At 38.4% G+C, this 21461-nt stretch overlaps 1 protein-coding gene across 2 annotated transcripts in view; it reads right to left on the bottom strand.

The window, feature by feature from the left end:
• The window catches only part of ZFHX4 (zinc finger homeobox 4), a gene marked incomplete at both ends in the record, with an annotated part of 152183 nt that overhangs the window by 127295 nt on the left and 3427 nt on the right, over positions 1-21461 (bottom strand). The window contains one exon of one of the 2 annotated variants that reach the window (XM_079722373.1): positions 20945-21447. In XM_079722373.1, the coding sequence (XP_079578499.1) occupies positions 20945-21447 (503 nt within the window). The remainder of the gene's footprint in view (positions 1-20944; positions 21448-21461) is intronic. The other variant, XM_079722374.1, reaches the window with a different exon arrangement.

Genomic DNA, 21461 nt, shown 5'->3' with positions numbered 1-21461 from the left:
CCGGGAAGATCCCACATGCCGCGGAGTGGCTGGGCCCGTGAACCATGGCCGATGAGCCTGCGCGTCCGGAGCCTGTGCTCCGCAACGGGAGAGGCCACAACAGTGAGAGGCCCGTGTACCGCAAAAGAAAAAAAAAAAAAAGAAGATGTAACTGCTTAGAATTTATTAATAGGTTTCTGCTTATTTACTGATAGAGCAGCCCAGCCCAAGTCCGCAAAGGGTTAATGCTGCTGGGTGAGCCGAATTCATGACCATAATCCTAAACAAGCGAGGTGAAGTTCTATCAGGTCTATTTCAGCGTATCAGGGATTACTGCTAGCTGTCTAATCCTGCTGAGCCTCGGGGAGGAACATTCTATTGTATTTGAAATCCTGGCCTGGAAAGAACAGAAGGTTAAATGGGTGCCTTGCTCTGTAATCAAATATCACAGGCACTACTTATCTATTCAATGAACAACTGATGTAGAAAATCAATTAGGAATCAAATAGCTTCTTAGGAATTTTTACTCAGAAAGAGGCAATTTTTTTTTTTTTTTTTTACCAATAGAGTTTATTTGATATGTTTCATAGTAGAATACTACAAATTATGGAGCTTCCAGAGTTGTTTATCTGGTTTCTAAAATATGTCTTACCCCGTACTCTAGAGCTTCTGTACTAATTTACTTGCAAAACCGAGGGGCATTTCAGGAATAACCATACCAGGCTCTAGCATGGCTGCATCGTTCACCTAAAAAAGGAAAAGCCATGTAAAATCAATCCACATAAAACACTGTCAAATCTGAATCAAAGTTCTGAACAAGAATGCAAATAGATATTATTGCTTTTATTGCACTGATTTTAATCATTTACCTCTTCTGAAATGCATTCCTTCAACAGTGTATCATGTGGGAAAATATTATGAGCACAGGGGTGGGTGTTAGGAGGAGTAGGCAGCCACAGCCCCTGGGGCTCTTTGTTCCCAGCAGGAAGAGGCTCCTTTTGGTGGCCTGAAGGTTAACACCTGTCACTCTGAGTAGATGTCACAGTTGCTGCACACAGACAAACAGGTTCACCTGGCCCGTCCACCTGACCTTGGAAAGGCCTCAGATCGAATCTGATTATTAATATTGGGGAGAGTCAAAATGCAATCTTCCAGACACTGGAGAATTGAGCTAGAAATTATGCAGTAGGCACTCCCTGTCAATAAGAAGCATCCAGATGCTAAGGCTTAAAGTGGTCACCTGGGCCTGAGCAGGAGTTAAGAAAAACTTTTTTTTTTTTTTTCCTGTCCTGCAAATGCTATTGAGAGAAGTTTGCTCAGGGCCTTTATATGCCCAGCTTATCTGTCCTTCCACTTTCAATTATTTTGGGACTCTTTGCTTTATAAGAGTTCTTATAAGGTAATCCAGTAGCAGGCTAAAGCAGATATAATTGGAAAAATACTGCCCTTTCATAGTCACGGAAGATATTTTACAAATGGGATGAAATACTTTTAATACCCTCATTGTAGTTCAATGTGCATATAATTTTAACCACGGGTTCTCATTCTCTGTAATTGTTAGTCCCTCTAACTTTCTCTCAGAATATATCCATAACCTAGGCTAAAAAGGGAGAAATATGAAAAATCGTTTAAATGCCTAGGCAAATACAAAATGTGCTACAGTAATAAATGCATTACTCTTTCAAACCACTACTAAAGTTAACGAGGAAATTTAATCTAATATTCTTTCCATAATTTATGCAATTATTTCCATATTCCCAGGTGACAGCTCTCTTGATAAGAGAGTTATGTGTCCTTCATGATGGTATCAACATTAATGATTTGGTCAAAATCTCTGTCACAGAAGTATTAACATTTCCTGTAAAAATATATTTTGAAAACCATCATTAAGTTTTTATTTAAGTGAGTAGAAGCCCCAAACGATGCAAATGTAGAAAACCTACTTCTTCTGGGGGAGGGTGGGTCGGGGAGGGATGGATTGGGGGTTTGGGATTAGCAGATGCAAACTATTACATACAGGATGGAGAAACAACAGGGTCTTACTGTATAGCACAGTGCACTATCTTCCATAACCTGTGATAAACCATAATGGAAAAGAACATAAAAAAGAATGTATACATATGTATAACAATCACTTTGCTATACAGCAGAAATTAACACAACATTGTAAATCAACTATACTTCAGTTTAAAAAAAGAAAATGCACTTCTTCAAATGCTGGGAAGAATTTTTTGTCTGTACAATGAACAGCTTTTTGGTTTGTTTGTTTTTTTCGTTTTTTTTTTTTTTTTTTTTGTGGTACGCTGGCCTCTTACTGTTGTGGCCTCTCCCGTTGCGGAGCACAGGCTCCGGACGCACAGGCTCAGCGGCCATGGCTCACGGGCCCAGCCGCTCCGTGGCATGTGGGATCTTCGCGGACCGGGGCACGAACCCGTGTCCCTTGCATCGGCAGGCGGACTCTCAGCCACTGCGCCACCAGGGAAGCCCTGTTTGGTTTTTTTTTACATAGTAAAATCTTTCTTTTTCTGTGAATAAAAGGATATCTTCTTTTGATTTTTGTTGTCTTCTAGTCACCAGCATTTTTTCCCTTGAGGATGTATCTGGACTAATGCATCTTAACGATATGTCTTTTGCCCACTGGACTATTCATTTGATCTCCCTGTGAAGGTATACTCCGAGGCTTCACACCACCTTCATGGAGACCCCATGGTACGTAGAATTATGTTACAATCAACTACCCCACTCCTCCAACCTCCTGGCATTTTATATCAGTTGCTTCCTCAAGCAACACAAATCCACTAATGCTTTAATTTGTGACACTGCTAACTGGTATTAACAGATTATGACTATGAAATGTCCTTGCATTCATACTGGCACAGGCAGATGAGATGTCCGTAATCGTAGAGCAAAATGCTCTAGGTCACACAAACGTCTAACACTGTCCTATGTCTTTTACTTGAGCACAAACCTCCAAAGGTTTATATACACTTACACATGCTCACGGAATATCATTCTTAGATAACAAAATGCCAGAGGCTCAGCCCAGTCAGGGCAGGAAACTTCTATTCTGCACTGATCTACATGCATCAGCTGGACTCAAGTAACTGATCTAGCCAATCAAATTAATCGAAAGATCTTGAAATGATTGGTTCGATTGTTTTTAAGCAAATAACTCAGTTATTTCATTAGCTTGCTCTTTCAGTTGGTGGGAAGAGGGATTGTTTTATCTGGGTCTTTTGTGGGACACAGGCTATATGGCCAGTGGGACTCAGATACAGTTTGGCATTGACATTTTACAGTAGATCAGGGGTCAGCACAGAACTGATTGATTATTTCAAGTTGATCTACAAAAAAAAGGTATTTCTTTATGAAATAGACAAAGATCTAGTCTTTAACATGCAAGTGGTTAAATATAATAACTTTTCTAGGGTTCTGTGTTCTGACAATATAGTTTCTGTTGCTTGTGAAACTGATCACTGTATTTACTTGCTTCTTTTTAGCATTGGTTGTCATTGTAGCTGCCAGTGCATCTGTATTAGATGCTATATTTGGGAGAATAGAAAAGTACAGATATCATTAAAAGAAAATTGTCAAATTATAGATGACACAATACATGGTTCTCTCTCATAAACAAGATAAAGTGATATACAAACATACATACACACATCTATACCTACACACACACACACACACACACACCTCACACACAACCCACACACATACACTTATATCCACATCTATGGCGAGAAAAAAAAGAGAATATGCAAAACTCCAAAACACAAACCTCAGGATCTGCCTTCCTAGAATAGCAAGAAAATGAGAAATTGCAGAATCATTACAGAGAGCTACAAATGAACGTACAACCCAGCAAGCCTCTGGAAGCTGACTCTCCTGAGACCTATAAGATTCCTGTTCAGAAAACAGACTATATATCTGCTGCCTGGGGATATCTTTGTGTGTGAGGAGAGTGGATTTCTGCAACTATGATGAGGCAACACATGATTCCAAAAATTTACCAGCAAAGATATTCCTCCAAAATTCAATCCAGGGGCCTTAGATTTTTTTTTTTTTTTTAACCGGCATCTGGACTGAGAGAGTTGTTTCTTGGCCCGACAGTTCACTAAAGTGCCAGACTTTCAGCAAAAAAACCAGCTGTTTTGTGCAGAAAGGTTTTCTTTATAAAGGTTTGCCATTTTTCCTACTGAAATGACTTTTTTTTTTTTTTTTGTATATCAAAACAGGTCACACTTTTGTCCTTAGGGGCAAAACTAGGAGCAAGACAGAGGGCTATGCCTTCCACGACTTCCTCAGACAGAGTATTCAGGACTGACAGACTCTAGCAAAGTCTTAGTCCGTGAATGGAGAGAACACAAGGGACAGAGGAAGACACGGCTTCCTCTTCTGAACAAGGAGGTACAGATGCTAATGCAGCCCAGCTCAGTACACCCTCCACGGTCACCACCGTTTCAGGAGTCTTCAGATCGATGGTGACTTTCACAGCCCACTAGTCCAGTGATCCTCAAATCCGACTGATGATCAGGATCATCCATTTAAATGAAGAGATTCCGGGTTGCACCGCCCCCCCCCCAGACGTGGTGGCCTTGGCATCAGTATGTTTTGAAAGTCCCTACAGGGAATCTCATGTTCACCTTTAGTTCATTCAGCCTTCCACACACGTTCTGCACAAATCCGTCAACTGGATATGCAGCCGTTTCCAAAATGTCTTTTCACAAAAACGTTTCCTGACTACCCCCCCCCAACAAGTTCAAATGTGCTTGCACTCTGATCAAATCTCACTGGTAAATAAATGCCTTTTTCTACAGGACAGCCGATATCTAGCGAAGTCAATTCAGTTCAGCCCCGGCTACGTTTCTAAATACCTCAATACAGGCTCTTATTCAAATTCTTCACTTTCTTTCAAGAGTAGAGGAAGAGGTTGATTTACACAAATACCTATCCACTAATGACACAAATAAACGTGCCAGATCAAAAACAACTATTTATATTATTTGTTCACAAAGGTAAATAATTGTTTCTTTGCCTCATATGTGATTCTGTGTTTAATGCTTGTCTCCTCCACTAAACTGTAAGCTCTACCAGAGCAAGGCCTGTATCTGTTTTGTTTGATGCCATATCCTCATTCCCCAGCACAGGACCCGACAGAATGGGCTCTCAAAAGATTAAGTGACATGATTAGTCAAATAAGTAAATAAAGAGGAGGGGATTCAGAGAGGTGGTTTAGTTATTTCTCTATATACAATTATTACCCTGCTTCCTGTTTACAAGAAAAATACATAAACATATACCTGCAGATTAAACAAAACAATGGAAAATCTGAAACCTGATAAATACGTGCTACTACCTCAGCAATTTAAGATGAAATACTTGTTAAAGCTCAGAATAAATTCAGCTCTAAGAATGACAGACGTGATTGCGTGTAGACCAGATCTCAACGACCGTTAAGTTAATGCTGACTTTCTAATCATAATGGTAACTCAGTACCCATTTTACAGATGAAAAAATTGTGGCAGCAGCCAAAAGGCAGAAGCAAATTAATGCCAGACACAGAAGCTTTAAACATTCATTTTTCAGCTGTGTGAGCTCCACTTTCTACTACATATTTGCAAATTCACACTTGGCAGATTTCAAAAGTGGTATTTAAAAGTGTCATACACAGTTCCTTTTCTGCAGGCAAACTTCTATGAAAGAATGGATATTGAATTTAAAGCACATAAAAGGATACACAAATAGTTACTTTCTCTGAGCTATATTTACCCATATTTAAATTGATGAGTATAATATAGCTACATTCCTCTTCGAAGCGAGTTTCAATTGAAGGCCAGTTGGAGAAAGAAAGTTAAGAATGGCTTTTCAGGAAATGACAGACAAGTCCTAGATATAGTAGCGTAACCTAGTACACTCACAGAAATTAAAAAGGGAAGTGTCTTACCAATAATAAGAAAAGCAGACGTTATCTCCAAATACAAAAATCAATGCCAATGGAGTAGATGTACTGACAAGACACTAGTAATATTTTCCACATATAAGAAAAGCTTTCATCTCAGAATGCGTTTTCAAAGCTATTTCTGTACCTTAATTAAGATCTCTAGAACTCACTGGAGTGTTTTTTTTCTCCATTTACTAATATATTAACTAAGGCACAGAAATGCTTGCCAAAAACCATATAAAGAGTGAGAAAGTCAGCTGGATGCTTCAAGACAGAAAATGCCTAACTCTTTTAAACTTTTCTTGAGCTATAGAGGGCTGCAGGCAGATGGATGGGCATATCTTCCACTGCCTTTCTCTGAGACATCACCCCACACTCTCCCACCGCACCCCACCCCCAATATACTAATAATGGGAGGGCATCAAAAGTGATACCCACCTTGTCAAGGCTTATTAAGCTCATCTGTGTTCCTGGATGTAAGTGCCGAAATAGTCATCCAATCTTTCAGTCTCACTATGTTTCAGACTCAAGAAAGCAGCTCTAGGGAATCTTTTAGCCTGAGACAATATGAGAGCTTATCATATTTCCTTGAGTAAATTTTCCTTAAAAACTTTTTTCAGAGTAAAACAGAAAGGAGAAATTATGCAATGTTATGTTCTAACAGTAGGAACACTGGCAGCCCAAGCCCTGACCTTACCCTACCCATGTAAGCAGGAGGTCTCTGGAAACTGAAAACATCAAGGTCATTTGTAAGTGTTTGAAGAAAATAGGATGATGCCTGAAATATCTGCAGATAAAATATCAAGACCATTTACCACTGATTAATTAGATTAGCTATTAGAAACAAGTCTATTTTTGTCTTTTCATCTAGAAAAAGAAAAAGAATCCTTCTAGTTGACAAAAAAAAAAAAAAAAGCACCGACTAATATTTCACTTTATCCACATCTTTACTACCCTGAAAACATAAAAATCATACTCACAAAGCATCACATAGGTGGGGAGTGGGAGGCAAGAGGGAGAGAAAATTTAAATGATACTGTTACTGTGCATTATTTTTCACATTATTTTTTAACAATGGGACATCTTGTGTGGAAACAAACAGCCACTTTATCAAAGTTCTGCAAGGCAGGAATCTAATTTCTTCCATAAATACCCCAGGAAATCTAAATATTAACTTTCTGGATGACACAAAGGAGTAAACATTGTTTAAATGTGTTATATAGAGGACTAAAAATGTCCCTACAAACTTCTGGAATTCAGAAAATCTGTTACGGACAATTCACAAGGGAAAATAAAGCGCAGATAAAACGCATTGTATAGTTTGTTCGAAAACCTGCAGAGCTTCTTGAGGACAGGAACTGCTTCATATACCCTCTGTGTCTGTTTTATTCACTAGCACAGTGAAATGAGGACAAACAAGCTCTTGTGTGTTACTAACACACCAATCTAACAAAATGTGTTTCAGTAATTATCATAAAATATACCAATTTTTCATTCGATATGGAGAATTCAGTTCATCAACGTTTTTCAAAGAACATTGTATAAACCAAATAATGGTTTACATTCTGACATAAAAAAGAACTAAAAACTATGTAATGTTATCAGTGATTTTTCTAATTTGGCAGTCCCACTCCCCCCTCCCAAAGTCTCTAAATCTCTATCCATCTCATCATTACTTCTTTTCTTTCCCTCTCAGAGGATGTCCTTCCCAAAGATCAGCTATTACAGTTATACTCTTACATGCCACAAATAAGGCCTTCCTTTCCAGACATCTTTCTCAATGTATCTTCACTGGGACAAAGTGTCCTCTTTAAGACAGTGGGTGCTGGAACCAGTCAATCCAAGTATAAATCCTGACTCAGCTGGCACTGTTACCAGCTATGTGACCTTGGATAAATTAATTAAGCTTTCATCACCTTAGTTTCTTCATCTTCAAAATGGGTATAATAATAATGCCTACTTAATAGGTTTGCAGTTAGAATGAAATGAGTTAATATATTTAAAGAACTTAGAAGATTACCTGCCACCTAGTAAGTGCTCAATAAATGTTCAAATTTTTCTCACTGCACTTGTTGGCCATGGAGCAGAAGATGAATAAAGAGCATCAGAAGAGTGATAAACATGTGTAATATTTTTTAAAGGGAAAAGGAAAAGAAGCTGATCAGGTATAAATAAGAAGTGATCAGCAGTACTGAGTCCAGTTAATATCAGTGATTGCTCTTTTGGGAATTCCACTTCTAGGTATAAACCTAAGAGAATCAAAACACATGTCCACACATAAACCTATCCACAAATGTTCTTAGCACCATTATTCATAATAGCCAAAAAGTGGAAACAGCTCAAATGACCATCAACTGATGAGAAGATAAATAAATGTAGTTTATCCATGCAATGGAAATTCCATAATAAAGAAGTATGAAGTACTGATTCATGCTACAATATGGATGAATCTTGAAAACATGCTCAGTGAAAGAAGCCAGTCACAAAGGACCATACATAGTATGATTCCATTTATATGAAATGTTGAGAATAAACAAGTCTATATAGACAGAAGGCAATTAGTATCTTCCTAGAGCCAGGAAAGGGGAGGTTGGGATTATTGAAGGGGGAGGGATAAATGGCACAGGATTTCTTTTTGGAGTGTTGAAAATGTTCTGAAATCAATTGTGGTGATGATTGCATAATTCTGTGACTATTCTAAAAAACATTTAATTAGATGCTTTAAATGGGTGAATTTCATGGTACATGAATTATATCTCAACAAAGCTGTTGCAGATTAAAAAAAAAAAAGCAGCAAGAAACCAGAATACAATGGCCTCAACTTTCACTGCACTGCCCACATGGTAGGTTTTGTACTTTAGTTCTTTTAGTTCCTCCCTTTTCTATTTTAGAACTGATTTCTTGAGACGTTTACTCACATTTTCCTCAATAATTTTATGCTTAATTACTGAGATTGCTGTCTTATTTCATCATTTTCCCCCATGGACATTGACAGTTGGTCAATTTAAGAAGATATTTGTTCTGATTACCTAAGTCCCTGAATTTCAAGGATACTTTTGAGTCTAAGTGTCTTGTATCTGTTGTGACTTTAAGGCAAAGAAAAGAGTAGAGTACTAATTAGATAGGTATTAATTTGAGAAACTCTTTGCTTTAAAAGATAACTTTTCAAAGGACTTAGTGCTCAAGCCTTTGTGAAAACATACCTGCTCCAATGGTGGGAATAGGACCTGCCTTCTATAAGGTGAAAAAAGGCTAAATGTGCTGCCCCAGTTGGTGAGGCCATTTACTTTCTGGAGCACCCATCACTTTTACCAAATCATAACCTGTTCTCTGAACATTTGATTAGTTATGTGTACATACAGAACTGATTTCAGGGCTTGTGGACGAGTCTTGCACAACATCGTCAAAGGTTTATTACCTCTAGGGACTGAGAACAGTTACAATTTGCAGGAAGAAATTTCTGAGTTCTACTTTAAAACAAAATAAGTAGGCATTAATTATTAACTCGTAATCTTCAACAAATTTTTAAAATAAGTCTTTGTATACTGTATTCTCACTCATTTCTCTCTCTCACATACACACAGACACACACACACATGCACGAGCATGCAATTTGTTTCAGGGTTTGAGCAAAATAGGTATAGGTAGGTCTCCTTGGATACATACTGAAAACATCACTGGAGTACTGGCATTTTGACTTTATAATCACCAAACACGTGAGAACTGAATGTATCCACATTCTTCTATACCCACTGATAAAGAATTAAATGGCTCACTTTTTAGAAAAGTGTTCACAGACTTTAAAAAAAATCAATTTCGATGTACTTCTGTATCAGTGCTTTTCCAATAAGTTATGAAGCCATTACTTTTAAAGGGGTAGCCACAGTTCTACAGGAAGAAATAAAATGACCTAGTACATGCTACAGGAACTTATAAGTAAATATTATACCTGAGAGTCTATTTTGAAACATACATCTAAGTAAATGTCGACACAATTAAGCAATAGGAAATTTTTGCATTTTTGACTTAAAGATGGTAATTCTATTGCCATGTTAAGAATGAATACTCTAAAAACTAAAGAATTCTTCATAAAACCCATCTTAGTTTTTCTAATATTTAAGAAATTAACAGAGCCAAAGACTCTATTTCTCTGGGAAAAAAAAGTTACTAATGAATTCTCTTTGGATCTATTTTTAAGGAATTTGGTTATGAGCCTGGGGAGTATCTTCTCAGGAAATACCCATGATGGAAAAACTTGGTACGATGGTTCCATCCAAATAGGCTTTTTAAAATTACTTAATTTGCTAATAAAAATTATAATAAACCAAAACAAATAAATTAAACCAGAACTTGCTTTTAGTCAAATTCTTTCTCAAAAGACATTGAGGGGCCTCTGTTTAAAAAGCAGTGATAGTATCTCATAGTAAGTAGGAGAGCGTTTTCTCCCTTCCAAAGTTTGTGTAATATCAATTCACCAAATGAAATAAATTCTGAAAGGTATATTCTGCTGTTTACATATTTTCCATTTTAGCATGTTAATCTTATTTTAAAAATCAACACTATTTATTTGGTGTCAATTGGGGAATCATTCTAAGTCACCTTCCCCGTTACTTAGGGGTAAGTGCTGAATATATATTGAGTTTAAAGGAGATGCTTTGTAAACTGACACTCTTCCAGAGGTGATGGCAATCAGACTTGCTACCTGATTTCCCACAACTGAACAATGAATGACTTCAGGCTCTAAGGACATAGGCTAGTATTATTTTCAGGTCTGCCAAATAAATAGTTAGAAATACTTAAAGCCTTTAAAAGATACTGTCCATCATAATTATCCAAATGTCCTTGCATCCTTTACACACACCAGCTTTGGTATTGGGAGCTTCTCTCCTAACAGTTCGGTCACTTCAAAACTAAGACTATTCTTCCTTTCCATTAAAAGAATATTTCATTAATGAGTACGGTCAACTGCCACGGTGTCAATGACTGAGAATTTTTTGCAGGATAGGTAGCCAGATTCAGGAAGGCAAGCTTTCCTCAAGCATCTCTAAGGGAAGTCCACGTCAATAGTTCTAAAAAGACGTGGGCCGGTTCCTTGGAATCATTAGCAAAATTTCGAGGAGGAGAGAGAGGAAGGGAGTGCATTAGAAACCTACGGTGGGAAGAAAATTCCTGGAAGCTTGGAACGAAATGAATCAAAGTAAGAAGTAAAAGATACAAGTTAAAAATATAATAGGGTTTCCCTGATGGCACAGTGGTTGAGAGTCCGCCTGCCGATGCAGGGGACACGGGTTCGTGCCCCGGTCTGGGAAGATCCCACATGCCGCGGAGCAGCTGGGCCCGTGAGCCATGGCCGCTGAGCCTGCGCGTCCGAAGCCTGTGCTCCGCAACGGGAGAGGCCACAACAGTGAGAGGCCTGCGCACCGAAAAAAAAATAATAATAATAATTCAAAACAAGGTTATTTTTTAAAATGCTAGTTACGTAGCAAATGAATAGGACTTCCTCCAGTAGTTATAAGAACGTCAGGAAGAGGGAAGAGGAGACTCATGTCCTGGGCAGAGAGTAGACTGTGCTTTACTTGTTGCTGTGTAGGAAGTTAAATGCTTAGGGAGGCACATTCCATCTTTCAGGTCAGCAGGGTACCATTTAGTACATTACTGCTGAAGTACCCTGGTGACCTGAATGAATTAAGGCAGCTTCCAAAGGTGCTTAACTTGCAAACACTGAGAGCGCAGGCACTCGAAGTGATAAATATTCTATGAATCCTTTACTATTTAATATACCAAACACCCCAAAATGCCAGCAAAAGGAACGTTTCTTTAAAGGGAAAGAATTCTGTTGTGATAGGAAAGAGTTTGGTAATAGGAAAGGTAACAGTTTGAACCAGCAGTCCATCCTTTGTGCTTCGAGATGCCCGCAAGAGGTGTAAGTTCATCACGCCAGTTGACTGCAATCGCGGGTGCAAACCCTACCAGCAAGCTCTTACGTTACATTGCATCTGCAGTGTCTTTAAGGGAATCTGTAACTTGAAGGAATAAAGGTGGGCTCCAAAATAACTAACCCTGGACAAAACGGTTGTTTGCCTCTGAGGCGCCCAGCCCTTCTCTTCCTTTCACACTCCCTGTTCTTCCTGTTCTCAAGTATTACAGCAAAATGTTTTCATTAGCAAAGCCTCATACTGTAAGTGAAGGGTTGGGTTGAAAAGAGACCAGAGTGAGAACCCCAGCACGTGCTCTTACTATCTGTGAGGACTTGAACAAGGAGTTTTGCTCTGAATCTCAGTTTCCTCATATGTTAAAATGGGAAAAACAACCTATAACTTTTGGGAAAAGTAAATGAGATAATGTACATAAAATGCTTTAACTTACAATTGTTGTTCAAAAAGTCGTGCCATTTTAAGAGGTGATAAATGGATAAGTCAAGTATCCATACAGTTTCACTGACAACAGACTGGCATCAGAAGAAGGGATATTTTTGGTGAGATTCTTTCCAATAGCTTGTAAATCATACATAGACAGTCAATTACCAACTCTATCTATAAATGAGGCTCTTCTTGACACAAGACACATAATCATGGACTGAAAATCAGTATGTGAAACTTGTAAAGCTTTCTTCCCAAACTCGAATTAAGCAATACAGTTGGACTTATCAATAGCTCATTTCTTTACATCCTCAGCACTGCATTCCACTAATTTTTATCAGCAGATATCCAGGGACAAAGAATTCTTCAAGCTTAACCGTCCTCCACACTACTCCCTAAAAATTGAGTAATCGGAAAATATAACCCTAACATTTATCCCTTAAGCAACAAGGAGAGAGGAGTGTATATTCTATGCTTCCTAATATTTCCAATGAAAGAAAGTATTTAGGAAAATCTGTATCAATAAAGTATTGAGAGTATGGTCTCAATACACATTTATATTTATATATACATATTTAATATATGTATGAATTATAGTCAAAGCTGCAAAATTACTTTTCCGTTAGGAAACCTAAAGTGTTAATAAAATATTATAAAACCGAGTGAAATGAAATGTTGCCACATGTAAGTGTTATTTGTGATAATACAGAACTGTCATTACAATAATTTACCTTTAAGCAGAATTCTCGACAGTACTGCAGACTGAAGTTAGAAAGATCCTCCAAGACTCAAACTAAAGTAGCATCCTGGTTCTACAAGGGAATTGACTGAAGTTATAATCTGACACAGTTTGTATTCTTTAGTAAGTGGTTCTCTTCTTCATTTTCTAGGCAATGCATCAGTGGCACCATCCTCATGTTTAAAGAACAACATAAATATTCCAAGAAATAGAAAAGCTCTATTCTGCTCTGTAATTCCCACCATAACCTTTCTCTGAAACTGACTAACAAAGTTGTACACTGCAAGAGAGCCATGAGTCAGCCAAGACATACAAGTGACATTGTTCTACATCTACTGATGACCCAAGAAAGCAGTCACACTCAGCTTTTTGACCAGCCATTGTTGAAAAAAAGCATGGAAGCTTTCAAGGGCTAGTATATGGATTCAACCCTTAATTTGATTCATGTCCCTGCCACATTGGAAGAACAGAGTGAGTTAGGAAGCATCACTTTAGAGAAGAAGGTTTGTATCCTTCCTCATTAATGGGACACAACCTCCATAAACAGAGACATTTAGAAACCTGGCCCAAAGGAAGTGCTTAATGAAAGTTTCTGTATTTATTGGAAGTAGAACTTGGGATGTCATTTGGGCATTCATTTGGATGTCATTTGGGCAAGTCATTTGGCATGTTCAAACAGAACATCAATCACCATACTCCTCCTAGGTTACAGAATCTGTGAAGACGTTTCCTAACGGGTTCTTGGGGGCTGTGCCTCTATCGTTGTTCTTCTTTTGAATAATCATATCAGCATAAGCTCTCCTGCAATACACTGATAATTTGGGGGAAAAAAGTGCCTTTGAAGGCTTGAATTATCTGAATAATGAAAAAATCTCCACGTCTAATTGAACTCAGCCTAAGCAGAGGCTCAGACTCCAAGCAAACTTGGTAAAGCATTTCCAGTAGAACTCAGGCCGGCCAGATGTTCTGGAAGCAGAACCATGGTCATTATGCACATGCCAACTCCTCCACACTCCACCCTGGGCCAAGACCCTCTCGGCAGCGCGAGGCCTGCTTAGCATATGACTCTGGCTGCCTTACCGCGTGGCATCCTGGGACTCATCTGAACATTTCAGCGATTTTAAACAAGCTCCACTGACAGAGATGATTACGTGGAAGCCAAAGAAACAGACAGGGGGAGCACGTTCATTATGAGATATAACACCTTTGTCTGCATTCCCTAAATGACCTCAGGTTGGGATTTACTAATCTGGGTTAAACCATACCTACACTTCACATGAGACAGAATGAGCACAAGTTATACAAAAACAGTAACATAAATCTCAAAGTCTGAGTTGACATGGTCCTGAAGTGAAGTGAATGGCAGTGCCAGAGTTTTTACTGCTTCTCTAAAGTGGAGGGTTGGGTGTGATGTGTGTGTGTGTGTGTGTGTGTGCGCGCATGTGTGTATCCGGTAGAAGGGAAATGCAGTAAGCTCTTAGGGTGGGGCACCACCCTATCACAACCCCATCCCTGATGTAACCACTGTCCCCCCTCACACATTAGGAATTCATCCAGGTCAAGCGGTTCCTTTAAAACCAAATGCACCTTGGGAAAGACCTGAAAGTCATTTACACTTTTGGTTGCACTACTTTGCTTTTATGAAAAAGGCTTCTTTCCTCCTTAATGAAAGGAATGCTCGTTTTCTTTGGGGAATTAGGTGGGTAATCTCGCAACACGGTGTACTTCCATGAAGAGAAGTTCTAGATGAGAAAACAGTAAGGATTTCAGCAAAAGAGAAGAGAATACTGGTGTGTGCCTGATGTGTGGGGAGATGGTAGCACTAGTTAAGGAAAGATGTGTCAGATGTGTCAGAAATAAAATAGGAGGATTCCAATGACACGCTTTGCTTTCTTTAAATTTCGTCTGGATTTGTTAACAATTTCACACATTAAAAAATCATTTTAAGGGCTTCCCTGGTGGCGCAGTGGTTGAGAATTGGCCTGCTAATTCAGGGGACATGGGTTCGAGCCCTGGTCTGGGAGGATCCCACATGCCGCGGAGCAACAAAGCCCGTGAGCCACAACTACTGAGCCTGCGCATCTGGAGCCTGTGCTCTGCAACAAGAGAGGCCGCGATAGTGAGAGGCCCGCGCACCGCGATGAAGAGTGGCCCCCGCTTGCCACAACTGGAGAAAGCCCTCGCACAGAAACAAAGACCCAACACAGCAAAAATAAATTAATTAATTAATAAACTCCTACTCCCAACATCTAAAAAAAAAAAAACATTTTATATATCCTGACATGGATGTAATATGTTGTTAATACCTGGTCTAAAGTAATCCTTCTAGGGATTGGTATGTATCAAAATATATCTATATATATGTGTGTATCTATCTATCTATTATGTATCTGGATAGACAGACGTTTTTGGTCATTTCTTCCTAGTGGAATACAAAGAGGGTTCTCAGCTCATAATGTAGTATATATTTCTTGCCATGTGAATATAGTGAGAATGCCCATATTTGTGCTGGAGTAGCCGTGTTCCAACACATGGCTGTGCTTCAGTAAATGTCAAGCTTAAAAACAGAAGTAGACATAGTAGTAGGGCTGGCCAATTACATTGTGATCTGAAAACACTAGTGATTTATTAGTTGCTATTAGCTAACCAGCTGACCTCTATTTGATGTGTATATTTATTAGTTATAAGTATTAGGCAAGCATGTATTTTTCTACTACAGAAACTTGGTTTTTCAACCACTGCCTTGTCTTTTTATATGAGAATACAACAGAATAATTTGAGTTGTGATTACTTTTTAAAAAATAAATCCTGCAACTGAAATTAAATTTCACACTGCATTTCAACCTTGAAAGGAACAGAAATCTGAAACTGACACAAAAAGTGCAAAATTTTCCATATTCACATTAATGTTTAGCAGCAGAAAAGAAAAACTTTTGTTTATCTCTGAAAACAGCTTTCTTCAGCTAACAAATGACTAGAATAAGATTAAGAAAAACCTGTTTTGGTTTTTTAGATACACACACATATTCCAGTTTCCTTTTGCGCAATGACTTTTATGCATATGGGTACCACGCAATCTCCTAACCTCTTTTACCATCACACTGGGACAATGACAGTTCAATAATTGAAATGGTACATATTGGGTATATTTGATTTTAAATTGCAAAGTTGGGCTCAGGCCTATTGAAAAGAAAATGCTTGTAATTCTTTGTTAATTCCAAACTGATTGGGTTTTCATTTCCTACCAGTTAAAAAAAAAGAAAAAGCAGAAAAGGCAGGTGAAGCTAATTATTCCATTTTTTATTTCCTTGCCACATACTTTGCCCAGCGTGGTTTTTGCATTCTCTTCTGTGACCCTCCCCGGCACCTTGATTTTAGTTCTTAACCCGGATTCTTTCATCCATAACATGGATAATGAGAAAACTCCAAAAATGTTCCTTGGGGGAATGTTACACTAAAAGTTACCTAGGACTAAGTCCCATGTGTCGTCCTTTGCTCACCATGGAGACAAGAGATTCATTCACTGCCCTCAGCCAATTTGAAATCCAAATATGAAAACAGCATTATGGAATTCAGACAGATGATTCTCCTTCACAACTAGCAGATGCAGGAAGAAAAAAAAAAAAAAACTAGTATAATTAAGCTTTTGACTTTGAACCAGCGAAGCTGTGAACACCTCACTTAAAAGTACAATATAATATTATCAAAGCAGCTAAAGCACAGGTGTGGAAAGCATATTTTCATGCCCTGCACAGGATGGTGGTCGACCAATCAGCTGACCAGAAAAGTCTCGGTCATTCTAAGGCAAGAATAAGGTAAACTGTAAATCTGAAATATTACCAAAGTCTTATTTGTTCTCTCTCAGTTGGAATGTGTAGTGCTAAGTGGTTTTCATTCATCTTTTTACTGGACACTTTAGAAAAGGATTGGGATCATTTAAGGGGTAGACCAAATTGCAGTGTTTTTTTTTTTTTTTTTAATGAGGGTTGGAAATAAAGAAGTTTCTTTAATACGTCTCAGTTCATGCATTAGTCCATTATTCATTTTACAAATATTTATTGAGGATTCATTATGTGAATATCAATCGACAGAAATTTGTAAAGGATGCAAAGGCTTGAAATTGGGAAAACATAATCAAATCTAATAAAGTGCTTAGCTGAGAACACTGTGTTGGCATTATATACAGATGCACACACACACACATACACACACACACACTTTACCTTGCAACACTGATTGTAGCCATCTATGCATTCAGTACTTATTAACCTCACTTTAAACACACTTTCAGACATTAAAAGAGAAGATTAAGGTCAATCTGCAATTTCTTTTTTTTTTTTTTTAACTCTTTTGCAGTACGCGGGCCTCTCACTGCTGTGGCCTCTCCCGTTGCGGAGTACAGGCTCCGGACGCACAGGCTCAGCGGCCATGGCTCACGGGCCCGACGCTCCGCGGCATGTGGGATCTTCCCGGACCGGGGAACGAACCCGCGTCCCCCGCATCGGCAGGCGGACTCTCAACCACTGCGCCACCAGGAAAGCCCTGCAGTTTCATTTTATCGTTTGAATTTCCTAGCCCAATTTTGCTTCATCGTTAAAATTTCCAGAGGAAAAAAAGATCAAAATTTAATAGTGCTTACTGCTTCAGAGAAGTTTGCCTGAAGAAAGGAGTAAGCTTTTCTTAACAATAACAAAATTCCTTTAAAAAAAAAAAAAAAAAAAACCTAAGGTAAAGAATACTGCCAAAAAATGAACACAGCTTTGTTTGTTTTTGCAGTCATCGTTAGCAATGGACATAAAGGTATTCTTTTTCTGAGTCCATATGGAAAAATCATCAACACATTCTGCCCCTGGGTTCTTTGCCAAAATACCATAACCCACAAGCCTTCTACCTTAAACATGAAAGGAAAGGTGTTGTTCTGGTCAAATAAAGAAATAATTTTTACTAGCATACGTCTAATGTTAAAGCTGCCTAAATCCTGCCAAATCCATTAAAACAACATCTGTAAAACAGATTTTCATTAAATTGATCAGGTTAGTGTTAAGCAGCTAGGCAGATGATGCTTTTAAGCTACCCCTTAACCTTTAACCTTTAACCTCCTTAAACTGGAATAAGGGCACACTCATCTTTGAGGTAATACTGCTTCAGGCTGACCATGCAAGAGGTAAGTGGCCTATTCAAATTGCCCCGACAGATCCCCACGTTTGGAGTGTTATGAATCGATATGCTGTCAATGAGGAGAAGAGTTGTTTTCTCCCAGCTCTGTATTTGTCTTCTAACTGCTACTTGTCACTTTCCCTTGAAGTCTGAATAATTCACGATGCAAAATGATGTAAATTAAACTCCTAATGAAAATGAATTTTATATAGGCGATTATTATCTAGTCATTAGCTGACACCATTTTAAGTCTAATTTTAATATTTTCGCCATATTCCAAACCATCATTTTTTTCCAGGCCTAGGCCAATTTGTTAGGGTCTCATTTAAAAGCAATTAATGTTACTTATGGAGCAATTTTATGTTGCCGACACAAGCCGACCAAGCTTGCTAATATCCTCATTACTGCACTTGAAAATCCTCTGGATCTGACTCACACAGTTCCGACTCACACAGTTCCTGTAAATCAGTTTAGAAACAGCATCCTCAACACACTGCTACTCCGGAAGAACTTTTCTAGTGACTTCTAGAAAGAATGAATGCTCCTTGAAGGCTAATGCAAAATAATATAGTTCAATTGCCCAATACCAAGTTTCAATGGCTCCAATATTTATCTCTTCCATCTTCCTTTAATTCAAGGTAAGTTTGTTCAAAGTGTGTTTTTATTTGTTTCTTGACCATTTTTAGACACCACACCACAAGGACACTTGGGTATTTAAGAGATAAGCAAATAAAGAAGATAGGGGAAAAGTCAATTTATATATGACATAACGTTTTTAAGGTAAGAGTACATATAGCCTTTGGCTCTGGGATCTAAAGCTCTCTCTGCTTTAAGGCCCTCTCTATAAGCAAGTTCTATCTCATCTGGTTGTTACACTTTCAAAGACAACATCCAACTCTCTCTGAAAAGGAAATTCAAGGGTAACCCTGACACCTAGCAAACTGCTCTACAGACAGTGAGGATAGTCAATCCATACTCATGGAATGAATGGATAAACTTAATACACTCATACACATGTGTAAATAATCATCAAACAACTTGATTAAATAATCTTTCCTAAGAAAATAAACAGGAACGTTCTACCTTTCTTTAGCTTCCCACATGAGATTAATAAAATGGAAAAATTTGTACATTTATATCTTCTATTCACAACATGTTAATTTAAAGTGTTAGAGGAGCTGTGTGAATACAAACACAGTTCATGAATATTCTACATAGCTCCCAGGGTCGAGATCTATTATTTATACAAACTTAATGTTTACTTTTTTTCTCCTAGGTGTTCTCAAAATTTTAATAGTTCAGGTATCAGCAGAAGAAAAGTTGACAACTGAATGGCTGTCAACTGTTGCTGTAAAAGCTATGAATTATGATACAATTCATCCATTATATTACATTTTCAATACCATCAACTTAGAAGTTTTCCATCTTACGTCAGGGCCTGTACCCCCCTCAAACGGTATAACCCAAATCTAATGCTTTCATTATTGATCCACAGAGAGCCGATATTACAGGAACAACGTTACAAAATCTCACACCACTACTTTAGGTTTTCGCGCTCAGTACATCAATCCAGGATTTGAACTTCAAGAAACAGCCCAAACAAATAGTGGCAGGCCAACCCAAATAAATAATTCTTGCCCCTGCTCGAGATAGCCACAATCTGCTCTTTTTGTGGTCTGTTTATAGTTGGAAAGAACATTAGAAGAGCCATAGGTATTATAATCACTGGTGGACTCCTGATAGTATAGTCATCACTGATTTCTAGTATAAATCAATAGATAACACTTGCAAAATGGATTTTGTAATCATATTTAGAGCTGCTTACGATGACTAACGGTTTGCAATATTTTCTGAATTTTAATATCCTCTGGACAAAAGAAGTTTTTATAAGTTACCAAGTTATTCATCATAGAAATGAATCTGTTACATTTGTACATGAACCAAGACAATCAAGCCAATCCAGTAAACAAACTGCAGAAAATAAAGTAACCAGTAATTAGGGTTCAGAAAACGTCAAGACAGGGTACGTAACAAATGATGTTCATCGCTTGCACGTGTTCATTACATCCGTATAGTTTTTTTCCCCTGTAATGTTAAAAGTCTAGTTGCCATTCAACGAACATTTTTACCTGTGCCACACCCACTGAGTGGCTTAAAAATTTACTAGCTGGGAAAAGTCATGCAAAATAACAACAGAGTTAAGTAGGAGACTGACAACTGATGCTAAGGGAGTGCGTGGTTTTTACTCAATACCACCAGGAGCTTGCCGGGAAAAAAAAAAAAAAAAAACCCATAAACCAAACATAGTGTTTGGATCATCCTTGTTTGTCACCAAACAAAAGGTGATGCACTCACAAGGCAGCACTATTTTTGTCCTCTGATCCCTGAAACCATTAATACTTAGCTGAGAGTGTTGCTATGTTGTTGTTTTTGATCAATCAATAAAAGAGGTTTAAGAGTATTATTTTATATATGGAAACACTCAGAAAAGTGATTTTATTTCAGGGCAACCAGTAAAGTGATCAGTCCCACGGAGATACGTGTAAAAGGGACATATCGCAAATCCTTTAAATATATTTTCCGATTCCATCTACTTCAACAGGCTCTGCATTTAGCAATGTGAAGCAGAAACTGTGGCTCTTGCCCTTCTATTTCTTTTTTTTCCTCTCTTTTTTCCTTAACTTGCAGATTTGTGGTCCAAGCTCCAAAACAGTTAATTCCCTCCTCTACTCTGCGCCAAGAGAAATGGATGACACTGCTTACCTTGTAGAGCTTCAGGGCTGCCTCGTGCCTGTGATTGGTGGTATGCAAGCGTAATTTATCCACGCTGTTGGTGTAGTAGTCACAGGCGTTACATTTTAGGTGAACAGGGTTGCCAATGGCAATGCACTTCAGCCTCCACTCATTGCTTTTGCCCCCTTCTTTAATGTGAGCCACCAGTTGATATTTCTGCATATGTTTATCAGTCTTGCAGTGGAGCTGGAAGTTGGCTTTGAGCTGAGTGTTGTAGTTACAGAGCTTGCACTGGTAGATATCTCCAATTACAGCCCTCCATTCCTCTTCTGGGAGGGAGCGCTCGCTGCTCACATGCACGCTTAGGGCCTCCAGGCTGTCAGAGGTGAATTTGTTGCAAACAGCACACTGGAATAGCTTCAGCGCTGGGTCACTGATATAAGGTGACAGCTCTCCTGCAGTAAGGAGGGACAGGTCATCACCCATTAGCTGACCACTGGCAAGCCGGATTTCAGGCGGCAGCTCATTATTTACTACAGGAAAAAAA

The sequence above is a fragment of the Hyperoodon ampullatus genome (genome assembly GCF_949752795.1).
Source record: "Hyperoodon ampullatus genome assembly, chromosome: 17".
Lineage (NCBI taxonomy): Eukaryota > Metazoa > Chordata > Mammalia > Artiodactyla > Ziphiidae > Hyperoodon > Hyperoodon ampullatus.
The sequence above is the reverse complement of the archived record's forward strand: the minus strand, read 5'-3'. Positions and strand labels throughout refer to the sequence as shown.